The sequence below is a fragment of the Odocoileus virginianus genome, chromosome 20 (genome assembly GCF_023699985.2).
Source record: "Odocoileus virginianus isolate 20LAN1187 ecotype Illinois chromosome 20, Ovbor_1.2, whole genome shotgun sequence".
Classification (NCBI taxonomy): domain Eukaryota; kingdom Metazoa; phylum Chordata; class Mammalia; order Artiodactyla; family Cervidae; genus Odocoileus; species Odocoileus virginianus.
The window spans coordinates 14722414-14739581 of NC_069693.1; the positions used below are offsets into that span (position 1 = coordinate 14722414).

The window sequence follows — 17168 nt, forward strand, 5'->3', positions numbered from 1 at the left end:
TTGGTGGCCAGCGTCTGGCACATGGTAGTCATAGAGGCTCCAGTGGGTTCGTGGGCATTGGGAGGGGCCAGCAGCTCAGTGGGCTGGGGACAGGTGACATGCGAGCCAGGTGCTGGGGTCATCATTCCTGCAGTGCCCAAACAGTCCTGTGTGCTCCACGGCCAGTGAGTTCCCTGGGCTGTCCTCCTCCCCTCTCTCCCCACATCCATCCGAACAGGGCTTTGTGGATGCTCCAGGACAGGCACCAGGCGCCACTTCTGCAAGTTGTCTGTTTATTTGCTTAAAATACCTATTTCCTCAGAAGCACAGGGCTGCGTGGAGAGGCTGCTGGCCCTCAGTCCCCCCGTGCCTTCCTCCTCACGGCCTGCACCAGCAGCTCTGAGTAGTGTTCCAGCAGGGCACGCAAATCTGGGCTGGCCAAGGGGCACAGGGTAGGCGGGGAGGGGCCACCTGGGCTGGGCGGGGCCTGGGCTGTGGCCACGTCCGTCCCCACTAGCCAGTCGCTGGCCTCTAACTGGCTGTGGATCCAGAGGAAAGTGGAGGCCAGCTCAGTCCGTGCCTGCCGCTGTTCGGCGCTCACCTCATCACTGGAGACCATCTGCAAAGGGCGCCCACCTTGTTAGGGGCCACCTGGGCTGGGCAGTGCCAGGGAGCCCCTCAGCCCTTTCCCCTGACCCTGGGGCTTGGCTTACCAGGTGGTAAAGGTCCAGGGCTTCCTGGAAGGCATCCTGCAGTCTGTGCACGACAGTCCCCACATTGCTCAGCTCCAGGGGGTCTGGAGGCAGGAAGCTGGCTGGCGCCCTGGGGTCCCCCCAGTGTCCAGGGCAGTCCTGGACTGGACTGGGCGCTTCTGGGGGTGGAAGGGAGGAAATGAGAAAGACACTTCTACTTTCCAGCTGATCTGAAGAGGCCAGGGTGGTTGGGCCGATCCCAACTGTTGTCCCCTTTCCTGGGGCATTTCCCTCAGTCCCCAAGGCTCCTTTCCCAACTCTCCTGCAGGTCTCTGCTCAAATGTCAAATGTCAATTGTTCATCATCCATTAGCCACTGCATCCACCTGTCACTCCCTAAACCCTTTCTTTCTCTTCCTTATCTCCACAGCACACTTTGCATCATGATACACTTAACCCTTTCCTTATAGATTTAGTCTGGTCAGGGAGGGGGCACAGTCTTGAGGCACTAGCCTACTGTGTTTCCCTTTTGTTTGCCTGGCAAAGTAATAAAGCCACTCTTTCCCTCTCCTCCATTAAAAAAAAAAATTTAGACTGGGGATTTCCCTCAGTTAAGGTGTTAATTTCTGTAGTCTCATTTACCACCAGCTCCCACGGATTGGGAAGATCTCCTGGAGGAGGGCACGGCAACCCACTCCAGTATTCTTGCCTGGAGAATTACATGGACAGAGGAGCCTGGCAGGCATCAGTCCATGGAGTTGCAAAGAGTTGGACACAACTGAAGCAACTTAGCACATCCATGTCCCCAGGGCCCAGAACAAAGCCCAGTATATACAAGTATTCACTAAATATGTAACGAAATGAATGAATGAATGGCACAGTGCCTGTAGCCTTTGGAGATGAGCCAGCTGTTATATGGGATGAGCTTAGGGGACAATCCCTCATCCTAAGGATGGTACTCACCAGGGGTGGGCTCCCGGAGAGAGGCGATGCTGCCAAGGACCCTAGGCCTGGCTTCTGGGAGCGGGAGACTGTTGGGGACAGGGGTATTGAGGCGCACAGGGGCCAGGAACCTTGGGAGAAAGGTGGACTTGTGGAGCCTCGAGGCGATCCCATCCGCAGGGCTGTGGGCTGGAAAACCATCTGTCGTAACAGTGACATTGCGTTCTGTGTCCACAGGCTCCTGGGACCAGACACATGTGGTGGGAGGCTCCAGTTGGGGTGGGGGCAGCAAGAGCCTATCACAGATGCTTGACAGGCTGAGTTTCAGGCTGGCGCGGGCCTCATGGTTGCCCCGGGAGGGCAGGGCAGGTTCTCGGCCCTCACCATCAGAACTGGGTGTCACTGTGGTGGTGACATCCTGGAGCTCCTGGCTCAGGGAGGCCAGCTCCTCCAGGGAAATGCTGCGGGACATCTTGGCATGGGAACTGGCAGTGGCCTCCATGTGGGAGTGGGTGGTGGGGGTGTGGACACTCCGAGCCAGGCCTGCAGTGGGTAGGGCTGTGGGTGCTGGTGGCTTCTTGTCGGTGGGCAGCGCAGAGGAGGAGGGCATGCAGGGCGCCAGGCCCGTGAGGCAGGGGGCTGGAAAGGAAGCAGGTGGCTTGCTCTCACAGCCCAGCTCAGGGCTGACAGACAGGGCCCCCCACCTGGCGTGGCTGCATGGTCCGAGTGGCCCCTGGCCATTCCCACCATGGCTCAGTGAGCCACCCAGGGCTTTCCTCTGGGGGATGGGGACACTCACGCAGTGGGGACCACACCTCCAGTGTCTCCTCAGCCTTTCCTCCAGAGATGACCTGCAAACACAGCTTCGCAGTAAGGACAAGGCCTCCCGGCTCCCAGGCCCGTGTCTTGAGGGAGGGGGCCCGAGTACTCACGCTGGTCCTGACTGGGGAGGTGCAACCAGCACCTGCCGTTGGGGGCTCGCCCCCAAGGTCCGTGAGTCTGACCTCCGAGGACTTCACGAGATGCCGGGGCAGCCGGGAAGGGAAGGTGTGGGGAAACCTGTTAGGAAAAGAGGTGGCAGTGGGGGCCCTGAGAGTGCTCAGGGGCGCACAGCCCCGCCCTGCAGGGAGACGGAGAGTGGGTGGGAGTTCACTAGTTCACCTGCTCCTACCTGGATGTCTTCTGAAGGCGGGAGAGGAACTGGGCTGAGATGCTCAGTCGGGGGTTGAAGAAGTCGTCCTCGGTCTCAGGGGCTTTCAGGTCTCTCAGGGATCCGAGGAAGAGCTCTAGGGCAAGATGCCAAGGGAGCCCTCAGAAACCCTCCAGCCAGCCAGCCCTGGGCCCAGGCAGACCCCACAGACCAGCAGACAGATCCTCAGAGACCGTCAACAACAGATAACACGGGGCTTCCCTGCTGGTCCAGGAAAAGATCCCGCATAACGCAACTGAGACCCGATGTAGTCAAAAATAAAAAGCAGACAACACACACCTCGGGAGCAAATCGAGCTGGCAGAAGATACTGTGCTGCTCAGCCCCTAAGTAAAATGCACGCCCCCCCACCACCCTCGCCAGCCCTGCCAGGGAAAGCCCCACCCTGGGGACGTCCACACCGAGCCCAGCCTTGGATGCGCCCAGGCAGGTGTCAGAGAGGGGCAGGGCTTACCCTCAGGGTGGGCATCAGTAAGCGTCTCGAAGTGGTGGCGGAGGAACTTCTCTTGCTCAGGGGTCTGGGGCAGGGAGCTGTTGGACACGCCTGGCACCTCGGGCCGGGGCAACTCTCCTGCGTTCCCTGGGCATCCTGAGCAGAGGGCGTGGGCAGGAGAGAACTGTCAACACATGAGTCATGAAGAGGCCCTGAGAGAGCCGCCAGCTGCTTAACAATGGAGGAAGCTGGACTCGCCCATCACACACCCTGTGGCCACCAGGAGGGGAAGGCGGGGCTAATGGCTCCGTCTTCTAGGGGAGGGAATTGGGGGTGCAGGACTGATGTACGGCCAGTGGTTATATATCACAGCCAGCACCCGGCCAGGCCCACACACCACCCTTTTCTGCATGTGGCCGCCGCCTACCTGGTGTGGGGGGAATCGTGTCAAACTGAGGCTCTGGGTCTGGCTGTGGAGGGGAGGACTGGATGGTGGTGACGCTGCACTCCAAGTCAGCCTCTGACTCCCCCGAGTCTGGAAGAGAGTGGGTGGGGTCAGGGGCCCAAAGCTGGGCCCTGACTGGGTGCATCAGGTAAGGAGGCTCGGGGTTTCAGGGCTTCAGTTCCCTCATCTGAAGAAGGGGGACCATAGGACCCACACCCTACTTTATAGACCAGCAAGGCTACACTTCAGGGGAGATGCAGCACTGGGCTCCCCCTGGTGGGCAGCTGGGCTCCAGAAGTCTAGGATGAAGACAGCAGGGATGATATCTGTCTCTGTGACAGGCTCTGAGCTTCAGGAAGATGGGGTCACAGTCACCATCAGTGCCCAGAAAGGGGTCTGGTCAGATGAAGAGATGATTGCAAGGTGTCCTGCTGGGTGCTCACTCACCCTCAGGTGGACTCCGGTCCTTCGAGCCGATTGAGGGGACCCGGAGGAAGGGGTCCCCTTGCTGGTCTCCGTCTGCCTCCACCACCGCCTCCGCACAGTACTCGCTGCATGCCGGGGTTGAGGGATGGGTAGGGAAAGTGAAAAATGGCATACTGGTTAGTAAGCACCTGGCCCCTACCCAGAAGCCCTGGGCATCTGCACCTGCTCCTGCTGGGAGCACAGCCTCGCCTCTCCTGCCTTCACCAAAGGCGCCTTCCATGCACCTCCTCCTGGAACCAGGGAAAAAGGTGGCAGCCTCACCCCCCTGCCTCCTTCCCTCAGGCCCACTGGGAGAGCAGAGCACAGTTCTTCCAGGGTGTGCCTGCCAGTCGAGGCTTCCTCTCTCCAACTAAGGAACTCACCTGTCCATCCCGGTGACTGTCACCTCTGTCTCTGGGGGGCAGGTGATGAGCTCGCTGGCCTCAGAAGACTCCTGCTGTGAGGGTGACAAGGAAGGGTGCCCGCAGCCGTCCTCCTGGGGACTCTCGGACTGTGGGTGAAGACAGCATAGCCCTCAGAGGCAGCCGTGACCCCCAGGGCCCATGTGAGCTGCTAGGTGTTCCACCCACACCGATGGTGACAGGAAAGATGGCAGGCCTCACTGTTGGATGCTCCCTGTGAGGCAAGGCCTGAGCGGGGCCGTCATGAGCTCACTTTCTGTGCTGCCCCTCCATTTCATCGGCCCCTTTACAGATAAGGAATATGTATGGCTCCCACCCTGTAAGAGTCTATTCATATGAAGTTCAAGAACAGGCAAACCAATCCATGGTGACAGAGGTCAGCATGCTGGTTACTTCATTGAGGGTACTAACTGGAAGGGGCAGAGGGGTCCTCCAAGATCAAGAGGCAGAAAATGCTCTACATACTTTGACTTAGGAGGTGGATACCTAAGTGTGTACACAGGTATTCAGCAAACTGTGGTTTTATGATCTGTGCACCTAACTGTACTTATATTAAGCCACATAAGAAAACTTACGTTGTTCTTAAGTTGCTAAGTCAGGTCCGACTCTTTGTGACCCCATGGACCACAGCCCGCCAGGCTCCTCTGTCCTTCACTATCTCCTGGAGCTTGCTCAAACTCAAGTCAGTGATGCTATCTAACCATCTCTCCCTCTGTTGCCCCCATTTTCCTCCTGCCCTCAATCTTCCCCAGCATCAGGGTCTTTTTCAATGAGTTGGCTCTCTGCATCAGGTGGCCAAAGCATCGAAGCTTTAGCTTCAGGATCAGAAAACTTACATAAGAAAACTTATATCATAGAATAAAAAGAATTTTGTTTAGAAAATAATGGAATAAGATCTAAAGCTGCGTCAGCACGTTTTTGGGCCCAGACTGTTTATGGCCCTGCATAACTGTAAAATCCCTCTGAGGACTTTTTTTAATGACCATTTTTAACTTAAAATTTTTTTTTTATTTTGTGGTCTTGTCCCACAGCATGTGAGATCTTAGTTTCCTGATCAGGGATCAAACCTGTGTCCCCTGCTTTGGAAGTGTGGAGTCTTTTTTAAGATATTGATTTGTTTTTAATTTTATTTATTTGGCTGTGCTGGGTCTTTGCTGCAGCGTGAGAGATTCTTAGTTGCAACATGTGGGATTTAGTTCCCTGACCAGGGATTGAACCCGTATCCCGTGCATTGTGAGCTTGAAAGACGTCTTAGCCACTGGACCACCAGGGAAGTCCCCATGACCATTTTAAAAAATGACTTTTTGATATCGTTTTTCTTGGTCATCTTTTTTTTTTGTTTTTTTGGAAATGACTGTATTTTTGAAAACCAAAGACCAGAGAATTGAGAATCAAGCCTTGCTGCAAGTTACATAGCCAGGAGTGGGTAGGCCCAGGGCACTACCTGCTCAAATGCCCTTCACTCAGGTACAGGCCTGCCCTGGGGCCCAAGCTCTCACCCCCAAGTGAGCACCTCCCTGACTCCTGGTCTGCTCTGGGAAGTTCCCCTGTGCACCAGGCCCAGGGCCCATCCTCCTGCTCACTGCCATCTCGTTACCCTCTCATATCCCTGGAGTGGCACCTGCCTGCTAAGTTGCTTCAGTTGTGCCTGACTCTTCATAATCCTGTGGACTGTAGCCCACCAGGCTCCTCTGTCCAAGGGATTCTCCAGGCAAGAATACTGGAGTGGGTTGCCGTGCCCTTCTCCTGGAGTGGGATGGTCAACCTTATTTTCAAAATGCGTGCGCACTGAGGCCCCAGGTCCTCGATCGGCAGTCGTGGTGCATGTGCTGTGGGTGGGGCTGGGGCTAGCAGTCCACACCTCGCTCAGCAGGCCTGCCAGTCTCTGCGACTCCACTGCATCCAGGATGGAATCCTCCAGGCTCTCGGGCTTCATGGGGGTGAAGTAGCAGTCCAGGTTCCTGGCATCCAGGATGGTCTTAAGAGGCTCCTGGTCAGCCCGCTCTGCCCAGCGGCCATGCGGCTGGTAGCTGCGCTTGGCATTGAAGGCCGTGCTGTCTGCTGCATCGTCATCTCCTAGCTGAGGGGACAAGAGGACACTCAGGCAGCTGGCCAAGTGCTCACCAACTCCAGTGAGGGCGAGGAACACTGCACAGACCCTCTTCCAGCCTTGTGGCTTTAAGCCTCACTCAGAAACAACTTGCAGATATCTGTCTCCAGTAGAACCTTGCTATTGTTATTTTTTTTGCCATGTCATGTGGCTTGTGGGATTTTAGTTCCCTGACCAGGGATCGAACCTGCACCCCCTGCAGTGCTGGCACAGGAGTGTTAACCACTGGACTGCTCAGGAAGTCCCGAACCTAGCTCTAAACTTCAGAAGTTCTCATGCAACTGCTCCACATCTCCACATAGATGTTTAGCAATCTTTCAAAGCAAACATGTCTAAGACAACAACTGACCCTTCCCCCTAAACCAACTCAACCTAAAGTCTTCCATCTTAGTGATTCTTCCCAGCTACTCAGGCCCCAAACATTCAGGTCCTCCTTCATTCCTCTTATTCTGTCCCTCACACTTCACATTTCTGCAACTCTGCCACTCAAACACACCCAAGATATGTACACTTCTCTTTTCTGCCACTTCCCTGATCTTGCTTACCACTGCCTCCTACTAAGACTTGCTTGGCAGACAGTGGAAGGGTGGGTGCTTAAGAACCTGGGCTCTGGAGCCAGCCTCCTAGGGTCAATCCCACCTTCTCTAATTCCTAGCTGTGTGACTGTGGGGAAGTTATTTAACCGTTTTGGGCCTCAGTTTCCTATCTGTGAAATAACAGGGGATACGAAAAGCCCAGACATCAATGATGATTAAATAATACATATAAAAGACTCAACAGAACCTGGACAGAGCAAGTGTGCTGTGAATAACTGTTATTGTTGTTTTAGTCGCTAAGTGGTGTCTAATTCTTTGTGACCCCGTGGACTCTAATCCACCAGGTTCTTCTGTCAATGAGATTTCCCAGGCAAGAATACTGGAGTAGGTTGCCATTTCCCTCTCCAGGGGATTTCCTTCTCCAAGGATCAAACCTGTGTCTCCTGCCTTGGCAGGTGGGTTCTTTATCACTGAGCCACCAGGGTAGGCATGCAGTAAATACCTGTGGCATGAATGAAGGGCTGTCCAAACAGAGACTGAAACCATGATAAGGATTCTCCATGGAAAGTAAAGATATGAAGGGGGAAAGGGAACCCGTACTTTGTTAGCCTCTAGGTGTCCCGCTCCCCCGGCAGACTCACCAGCCGCTTCGCCCAGAGCGGCAGCTTGCCGTTGGTCAGCAGGCACTGAGGATCTGAAGAGACACAGAACATCCATGAAAAGAGAATAAACAACTCAAGAGACCACCGTCAACATAAAGAGGCAGCTCTCCAGAGACCACACAGGAAATGACACATCCAAAGATGGTTGGCCTCACTAGCTATCAGGGAAATGCAAAATTTGTTCTAAAGATTTCTTTTTTGATGAGGACCATTTTTAAAGTCTTTACTGACTTTGTTAACAATATTGCTTCTGCTGTCTACGTTCAGTTTCTTTTTGGATGTGAGGCACGTGGGATCTTAAGTCCCCAAACAGGGATTGAATTCACATCACCTGCCTTGGAAGGCAAAGTGTTCACCATTGAACCGCTGGGGAAGCCTCATGGGAAATGCAAATTTAAACAATGGGATATGTTTTCCCCATGCACACTAAATCACTTCAGTCGTGTCCAACTTTTTGTGACCCTATGGACCATAGCTCCTCTGTCCATGGGATTCTCCAGGCATGAATACTGGAATGGGTTGCCATTTCCTCCTCCAGGGGATCTTCCTGACCCAGGGATTGAACCCACATCTCTTATGTCTCCTGCACTGGCAGGCAGGTTCTTTACCACTAGCTTAAGATTGACCAAAATTAAAAGGCTTCAAACTATCAAGTATTGGCAAAAGTATGGGGAAACAGCAGGCTTAATACTGACTGCTGGCTGGGGCAGTCACTGGATTTGGAGGGCCCTTGGAGTTATCTTTTAAAATAAGAAGTGTATTAATCCTGGGATCCAGCAGTGCCTGTCCTTGGGCGGAGCAGGGGCTGGGGGGAGTGGCCAGCACAGCCTCATTTACAACAGTGTAATGTCAGAAAACACTCAAATGGGGGAAGAGGTTCAAGAAGGGGTATATGTATACATATAGCTGATTCACAGTCTTGTACAGCAGAAACTAACACAATGTTGTAGAGTAATTATACTCCAATTAAAAAATAAAAGTAAATAAATAAAGCTAAAAAGAAAAAAGAAAATATTTAGGTGTCCCCCTGGAGCACAATCAGTGGTGATGCTACCGGTTAAAAGAGGGAGGCCTCTGCTTTGTAGTCAGTGAGATAGTTTTGAGAGAAAAAAAGATACAGAAGAATATCTGCAGTCTAATATAATTTGTAGACATAGATGCTCCCTGTGTATATTTTATGTATATTAATGTTCAGAAAAAGGCCTGAAAGGATCCACACCAAAATCCTAAGAGTGGCCACCTTGGAAGCGACGTTGGACTGGATGTGAGGGTGGTGACAAAGAAAATGAGCTTACTCTCTAGTTTTTTCCCAGGTTGAATTCTCACATGGCTGCTGCCTACCAATCAGCCATCCAGGGACCTCTGGCTGTTTCCTCCCTGTTGGCAGAGCCCACCAGCTTCATTAGGAGCTGGCCAGCCACACAGGTTAGCCACCATTCCCAACCTCTCTCACAGCTGAGCAATCATGGCCAACATGACTGGCAAGAAGCCTGCAGGGGCTTCTGGGAAAGAAGCCCCATAAAGGCGATTCCAGGAGGGAATGTCTTCTTCGATCATGTCTCTGATGGCTGGAACTTCAGCAGCCATCTTGTAACATGAGTGCTGAAGCCAAGGCAATATGCAAGGAGGCAGGAATTCATGGAAGGGCCTGGCCTCTCATAAAGTCGCTGAGCCACTTCTCTCCCTTCTGCCTGAACAAGAGAATCTGGTTTGTCTTCTGGTTAACATCATCCTGTTTTCCCCCGGGGACAGCCCCTTACACTCACCCCTGGCTCTTGATCATGTGGTTCAAGTGGAGCTGACTAAAGCCTCTGCCCTCAGGGATGACCACATGACTCAGGGCTGGCCAATCACAGTGGCTAGATCAGAAATGGGCAGATGACTTAAAACAGGATCATAAGTCATGAGCAGAGGACTCCAAACTGTTGGAGAAGAGGTGCTCTCTTCTCTATAGTGTTATAATGTTGAGCTGCCAGGGATACTCTGCCCCTTTAACAGGGAGAGTCTGCCTGAGAGCAAAGTCAACACGGAGAAGCGCAGAGCCAAGAGATGGAGAAATATCTATTGCTTTAATGTCACCTGACTACCAGGATCCAGCTATGCCTGAACCCATACTCTCAAAGTTTCCATTACAGGAACCAATAAATCCTCTTTCCAAATTAAGCCAGTGACAGTCTAGTTGCTATGACCCTGAAAGAGTCCTGAATGATGTGATTATTGAGTTTCAATATGTGTCAGGCTGTGAAAACAAAGCAGTGACTAAAACCTAGCAATGATCTCTCTGCTGAGAGTTCAAAATAGGGCCCCTTTCCCAACCTGGATCCAAGCTCTCCTTGGATGGGGTCTTCAGCAACTCTTCAGATTCACATTCTTCCTCCAGCTCATCCTCTGTCTGCTCTCCAGGGCTCAGAGAGCAAATCTCACTAGGCACGGATGCATATATCTCCTGCCTGAAGACAGGAAAAAGGATGGCAGGAGAGAAACACAGGTAAATGGGATGGGAGAGGGGACCTGCCTAGGGCTGGGTCTATAAGAACACACTCTTGGCTTCTGGTCAACATGGGGCTGGGAGATCTCACCTACTACAACCCCTCTGCTAGAAACACACTGTCACAATAAATGACATGTAAGAAAGGCTGGCCTGGATAAGGAAATGGCAACCCACTCCAGTATTCTTGCCAGGAAAATTCCATGGACAGAGGAGACTGGCGGGTTACAGTCCATGGGGTTGCAAAAGAGTTGGACATGACTTAGCAACTAAACAACAACAAAAGCTGGGCTCAAAAAATAAGACAAACTCTTCAAGGCCCACAGCAATGGAATAGAAAGCAAAGCAGATGGTAGGGCATGAGTCCTGAGCTGCTGGCTTCTGTTCCAGGAAGCAGGGTTAGCAATGAGACTTTAGTTTCAAGGGCCAAAGAGTTGTCCGCTCCCTTGGTGCCTAGATCTGCATCACCTCAAGATGATTGCAGAAAATGAGGCCATGTCAGGCCTGGTTCCCAGGGGGAGGCAATGGCAAAGCCCCAAGACAGAGGGGACTTCCCTGGTGGATCAGTGGTTAAGAATCCACCTGCCAATGCAGGGGACAGGGGTTCGAGTCTGGGAAGATCCCCTATGCTGTGGGGCAACTAAGCCTGTGCACCACAACTACTGAAGCCCACGCACCTAGAACCTGTGCCCTGCAACAGGAGATGCCACTGCAACAAAAAGCCGTGTGTGCCTCAAGGAAGCGCAGCATCCATTCACCACAACCAGAGAAAGCCCATGTGCAACGATGAAGACCCAAAGCAGCCAAAAAAAAAAAAAGACAGAGACAGGGACAGCTCCAGGGACAGGAGAAAAGAAAATTTAAAACTTCCCACTCCAACTGAAACTTCCAAACCAAAATCCCAAATCAAAGACCAGAACAGGATTTCACTCCAAATAAAACTGGTCTTGGAACTTAAAGACTTAAGAAATAGGTTTAGGAAACTCAGGGATATAAGTTAAAGAACAACTTCTGTTTAAAGATTAAGAAGACATCTCTGCTCCCCTAGACCCTTCCCTGACCTTCTCCCTCCCCAAGGGCTGGGTCGGGGGCCTCCTCTAGTCCCCACAGCCCCCTGAGGGCTCCTCACCAGAGTGCTCACAGGCTCTCCTAGCTCTTTCGCTTTTACACTTCAAAGCCTTTCTCGTGTGTGCTACTGTAACTTCGTATTCAAAGTCCAGTTCCCAGAGAATACACGCAAAAATACAGCTGATTCACTTCCACTGTATAGCAGAAACTAACGCAATATGGTAAAACAACTATACCCCAATAAATGAAAAAAAAACCCCAAACCCCACAAAGTTCATCTCCTCTTCTAGGCCCTGAGGGCACGAGGGGCAGGGTCTGGGGCCCCTGTCCGCAGCCTTACTCCCTATGGGGGCCGGGGCAAAAAGACACCCCTTTGGTGAATGGACAGGTGGGGATGGACAGGAGGCTGCCAGGACCTGGGGTGGCCGCTCCACTTCCCGTCCTTCGTGTTCTGCTGCTGCTCCCGGTGGTTGATCTCCAGCAAGTGCTGCTTCATGCAGTTGGTGATCTCAGGGCCCAGGTGCCAGATGAAGACACAGCTGCATAGGCCAAGGAGAGATGTGGGAGGAGGAAGAATGGTGAATACAGAAGTCATCTGATGCTGGAACCACCTAGGTCACCACAGCCAAGACCCTACTCCCTGGCTTGGAAAATAGCTCCCATCAGCTCAGGGCAGGTCTACACCCTGGTGGGGTCCAGGGCCCCCTAGTAAACCAAGGCTGCTCTGAAGACCTCAAGACCCACAGAAGATAGCCACGAGGGAGGGTAGTAAATTGGACAGAGTGACAAAAGGGATGTCCTAGGATACCAACCAGGTGCTGAGGAAATGTCATCTCATTTGACTCTCACCATATGATTCTCAAGGTAGATGGGGTCATCTCTCTCTCTTTTTTTGGCCCCACCATGCAGCATGCAGGATATTAGTTCTCTGAATAGGGATCGAACCCCCTGCGCCCTGCCATGGAAGCTTGACGTCTTAACCACTGGACCACCAGGGGGATGTCTCGGGCTCATCTCTCTTTTACAGAGGTTCAGAAAGGGAAATGACCTGCTCAGGGTCACAAGTAAGTGGCAGATCTAGATTTGAACTCAGGGCTTGGCACATTGTCCGGCGAGAGTAAGCTGGCATGCTCAGAGTTCCAGCTGTGGGCACCAGGCTCTAGTGTCTGAGCCCTGACTCTCCCCATAGGATAGGTCTCACACACTCCCAGAGGGGGGCCCTGCTGGGCAGCCTCCAGGCCTTTCCCACCTGTCTCCAGACACGGTGATCAAGTGACGGCAATCATAGGTGAACTTCATGCCGGTGACAATTTCTGCAAGTAGAGTAGAGAAGCTGCATTGGTCTTTTTCATTTATCTATTTGACTGCACTGGGTCTTAACTGCAGTATGTGGGATCTTGCTCCCCGACCAGGGATCAAACCCGGGCCCTCAGCATTGGGAGTAGGGAGTCTTTACTGTACCACCAAGGAAGGCCTGCACTGGCCTTCTGAGCTAGAAGGCTGGGTGAGGGCAGGTGGGAAGGGGTCCCAAGCAGAGAGGCACACCCACCTGAATGGCCAAACATCTTGGCAACACACTCGCCTGAGTAGAAGTCAATCACTGAGATGCTTTTGTCAGAGCAGCTTGTGGCCAGGAAGGTGCCAGAGGGGTCCACGTGGACCTGCCGAGAAGAGCGCCCACGTGACACTGGGGTGGCCTCCTTCTTCCCAGAGGCGGGGGTCAATATTACAGCCCCGCTGACCAAGGTCCCCCTTATGCTGGGCGCTAGGTATGTGGACTCATCCCAGGTTAGCCTCACGACACACCCCATGGTAGGCAGAAGCTCCTGTCCCCATTTCACAGGTAAAGAAATTAACAACCATCACAACGGTACTAATGGCGGCCAGGCCCTGTGCTAAGTACTGTAGGCATGTGGATTTATTCCCCCACAGACCCCTGTGATAGAGGCTTAAAAATATATTTTTTTTTAAATCCTAATTTGTTACAATATTGTTTCTGTTTTATGTTTTGGTTTTTTGACCAAGAGACATGTAGGATCTTAGCTCTCTAACCAGGGATTGAACCTGCCCCCCTGCACTGGAAGGCGCAGTCTTAGCTGTTGGACCTTTGGAGAGGTTCCTGTAGAGGCTATTTTTATTTGCATTTTAGAGATGATGAAACAGGATTGAGAGGAGATGACATTTGCCCAAGGTCACAGACAGCCCGAGGCAGAACTTTAAGAGGATCTGACTCTGGAGCGTTGTAACAACTCCCCTAGTTCAGAGACACTTGAGAAGGTTCCCACCTCATCCTGGATGACACAGGCAGGGGGGGAAATTTGAAGAGGGACCCCAGACCTCTCTGATTCTTCCCACCACACTCTATTGCCACTCAGATGGAAACCACTTAAATGTCCCCACTTGGGGAAAGTCAAAGAAATGGCTCAGTTGTGTCTAACTCTTTATGACCCCATGGACTATAGAGTCCATGGTATTCTCCAGGCCAGAATATTGGAGTGGGTAGCCGTTCCCTTCTCCAGGGGATCTTCCCAACCCAGGGATCGAACCCAGGTCTCCCGCATTGCAGGAGGATTCTTTACCAGCTGAGCCACCAGGGAAGACCAAGAATACTGGAGTGGGTAGCCTATCCCTTCTCCAACGGATCTTCCCGACCCAGGAATGAAAGCAGGGTCTCCGGTATGCAGGCAGATTATTTACCAGCTGAGCTACCAGGGATGCCCCCCATTTGGGGAAGGGTTCAGTAAATAAAGGTAGAGCTCTAGGGGCCACTCTTGGCTCCCAAGCATCCTTAGCCAGGCCTGAGTGGATGCTGGCCAGCATGTGATCCTTTGATTCCATGCCAAGGAGGACTCATATTTCAGATGGCCCAACGGCAGGAAGCAGACAGGGGGGCCTTGGGTGTGTGTGTCTGGGTGTGGTTTCAGCCAGGGCCCCAGTTCCTCACCTTCAGCAGGGACCCATCGTCACCCTGGGAGCCCTTGTAGCACTTCTTCTGCTTCCCGTTCAGGGTGTTGTAGACTCTGGAAGGTGAGGGCAGGAGTGGCTAACGTGGCCCCACCCACACCCCTTCTTGCTCCAACCTTACCTGCTGCCCTCCTCTCCCTGGGAAGCCCCCAGTACCTCTTTTCCTCTGCTGCCTGGATCGAAACCTTGTATCAGGAAATGGGACCCTGTCTCAGGCTGAGGTCACAGAGGTTATGTCTGGCAGCCAGTTTGAATAAGCAAATGTAGGAGATGGAGAATCTCTTTGGACACGCTCATTCCTCCACATCCTTCCCAGTCTGAGCTCAGATATCCCTTCCTGTGAGCCCTGCTTGAGCCCCAGGTGGGGTGGATGTCCTCCCGGGGCCCCCAAAGCCTCTGGGCTGTCCTCATCCCAGCCCTGACGGCTCCATGCTGTTATTATCTGTCTGTCCTCCCCTGCACTCCACGGAGGCAGGGTTAGGGACTCCCTCTCTCTTCCCCGCAGACAGGTACTCAAGAAACGAGGCTGAATGATTTATAAGCCATGTCAGCACCTCTCGGTTACCCCACACAGGCTTCTGAGAGCCAGGGAACCCACTGTTGACCTGGAGACAAGGCCTGGGTGAGCCCAGCTTCTAACAAACACCCACTGGGTCCCTCCACTCCACTCAGCTTCTCAGGGACTGATGGGCAGGGGAGGAAAGCTCATGAGAAGACAGACCCCCCTGCTCAGAGACCCACCGAGGCCAGGCCGACCAAGCCGCCCAGGGCAGCTCCTCACCTCACATTGCGGTCCTGGCAGGCCACGGCCACGTACTTCTGGGTAATGTCGATGTCCATGTCATACAAGGTAGTCTTCTCAGCCACGTGGTGGGTACGGACAAAGTGCAGTCCATCCGAGGCCTGGCAGGGCAGATGGGGTTTTCAGAGGACACCCCCAAGGGGCCCCCACATCCAGCCCCCAAGGAGGCCACCCCACTCTACCCGCTGGGCACTGCGGAAGTAGATGCTCTTGTCGGCGCCACAGCTGATCATCTGGATGTCTCTGTTGCCTGGAGGAGGAGGCCATCATGAGGGAGGGCTGGGCCCCTCTGAGCCCGACTAGGTAGGGCTAGAGATCCTAGCTAGGGAACCCTACCATAAGGGAACTCTGCTGGGCATCACAGAGGGCTTCCTGGAAGAGGTGACGGGAGTGCTGGCAGGTGGGAGGACTCTGTAAGCTGTGAGCCATTTGCATGAAGGGGTACAAACGGTGCAGTGGGCAAGGCAGGCCTCTGCAGAGCAAGAGAATACAGGGAAACAGGCCAGGGTATAGCAGGGGCACCAGGCTTAATCTGGGATTGGGAAAAGTGACTCAGGCCACAGAGCGGAGATGTGACTGAAGCAGGCAGCAAGAGGAGACAGGCAGACTGCTGGGAGGCTCATGCCATCAAGAACGATCAGAGGGACTTCCCCGGTGGCCCAGTGGATAAGAATCTGCCTGCCAAGGCAGGAGACATGGGTTTGATCCCTGGTCCAGGAAGATTTCACAGGCAACTAAGCCTGTCCGCCACAACTACTGATGCCCATGTGTCACAACTAATGATAACCATGCACCAAAACTAATGATGCCCATGCACTCGAGCCTGTGCTCCGCACCAAGAGAGGCCACCACGGTGAGGCTGTGTGCCACAAGGAAGACTAGCCACCGACTGCTGCAACTAGAGAAAGCCCGCATAGCAATGCAGATGCAGTTCAGCCACAAATAGTAATATGAAACAGGAAGATCAGAATATCCGGACAGGGACTTCTTGGCAGGCCAGTGGTTAGGACTCCATGTTTCCACTGCAGGGGGCTTGGGTTCCGGCCCTGGTCAGGGAACTAAGATCCCACAAGCCGCGTGGCACAGCCAAAAAAGAAAAAAAATCCACACAGATCCCAGGCCAGGCTCTCTGCCACTTGAGCCGCCCCCTCCTGAACTTGTCACCAGCCACATTTTTGCAAATGTGAACCCAGGGGCTCAGAGTCACACAGTCCTTGTCCCAGAGTGCAGAGAGTCAGGACCAGGCCAGGGGTGCTCCAGGCATCCTCTGGTTATTAAACACTGTGCTCGGAAGCCAAGCTTTCTCTCTGAGCCTCAGCCTCCTGTCTGTTCAATGAGGCTGTATCAGCCACTGCCCGGTGGAGTGGCACTGAAGCCCCTGGGACAGTGGCTGTAGTAACTGTACTGGTAGGTAGGCACTATCGATGTTCTTGCTTTTAAGCTTCTCTCTTTATAGAAGAGGAATAATCAGAGCACAGGTACCTCACAGAGTTGTGATGATGATGATGAGACAGAATGAATATAAAACATGTAGAGCCTTGCTACAACGGATGCTGCTCCTTGTGACAGGACATTTGCAAGCTCCCAGGCCTGACATTACAAGCTAAGATGTTACTCAAGTGGGAGTCACTAGTCCTAGAAGGAAGAGAGCCCTGTGTATGGGAGGGACCCAGAGAGGGCCTGCAAGTTACTGGTAATGTTTTGCTTCCTAACCTGGGGTGGAGACTTCATGTGTTTAGCAAGACTAGGACCAGGATCAATCAGAATAGTCTCTAGCTAAAAACAAGGGGTGTGTCTAGTTCAGGCCTACTGACTGTGAACTTTGATGTGGATATTTCATTGTATTATGCTGTAAACTATTCACAGATTTTCTGTTCACTTTTTGGAATATATGATTCAAAGAAAAGAGTTCAAAGACTGACATTCTTTAGCTGGGTAGCTTCAGACAGTTT

General features: G+C 52.9%; 1 protein-coding gene across 3 annotated transcripts in view; it reads right to left on the minus strand.

Annotated features, from left to right (window-relative positions):
• Positions 1 to 255: 255 nt before the first annotated feature.
• The window catches only part of WDR62 (WD repeat domain 62), a 46781-nt gene continuing 29868 nt past the window's right edge, over positions 256 to 17168 (minus strand). For 2 of the 3 annotated variants that reach the window (XM_020871702.2, XM_020871701.2), the window contains exons 14-32: positions 15399 to 15466; positions 15196 to 15317; positions 14395 to 14470; positions 13000 to 13111; positions 12700 to 12763; positions 11867 to 11989; positions 10211 to 10344; positions 7874 to 7926; positions 6448 to 6666; positions 4548 to 4675; positions 4147 to 4250; positions 3682 to 3789; positions 3276 to 3410; positions 2784 to 2898; positions 2545 to 2671; positions 2412 to 2463; positions 1634 to 2251; positions 693 to 850; positions 256 to 598 (exon numbers count right to left, since the gene is read on the minus strand). In XM_020871702.2, the coding sequence (XP_020727361.2) occupies positions 335 to 598; positions 693 to 850; positions 1634 to 2251; positions 2412 to 2463; positions 2545 to 2671; positions 2784 to 2898; positions 3276 to 3410; positions 3682 to 3789; positions 4147 to 4250; positions 4548 to 4675; positions 6448 to 6666; positions 7874 to 7926; positions 10211 to 10344; positions 11867 to 11989; positions 12700 to 12763; positions 13000 to 13111; positions 14395 to 14470; positions 15196 to 15317; positions 15399 to 15466 (2780 nt within the window). In that variant the 3' untranslated portion in view covers positions 256 to 334. The remainder of the gene's footprint in view (positions 599 to 692; positions 851 to 1633; positions 2252 to 2411; positions 2464 to 2544; positions 2672 to 2783; positions 2899 to 3275; positions 3411 to 3681; positions 3790 to 4146; positions 4251 to 4547; positions 4676 to 6447; positions 6667 to 7873; positions 7927 to 10210; positions 10345 to 11866; positions 11990 to 12699; positions 12764 to 12999; positions 13112 to 14394; positions 14471 to 15195; positions 15318 to 15398; positions 15467 to 17168) is intronic. The other variant, XM_020871703.2, reaches the window with a different exon arrangement.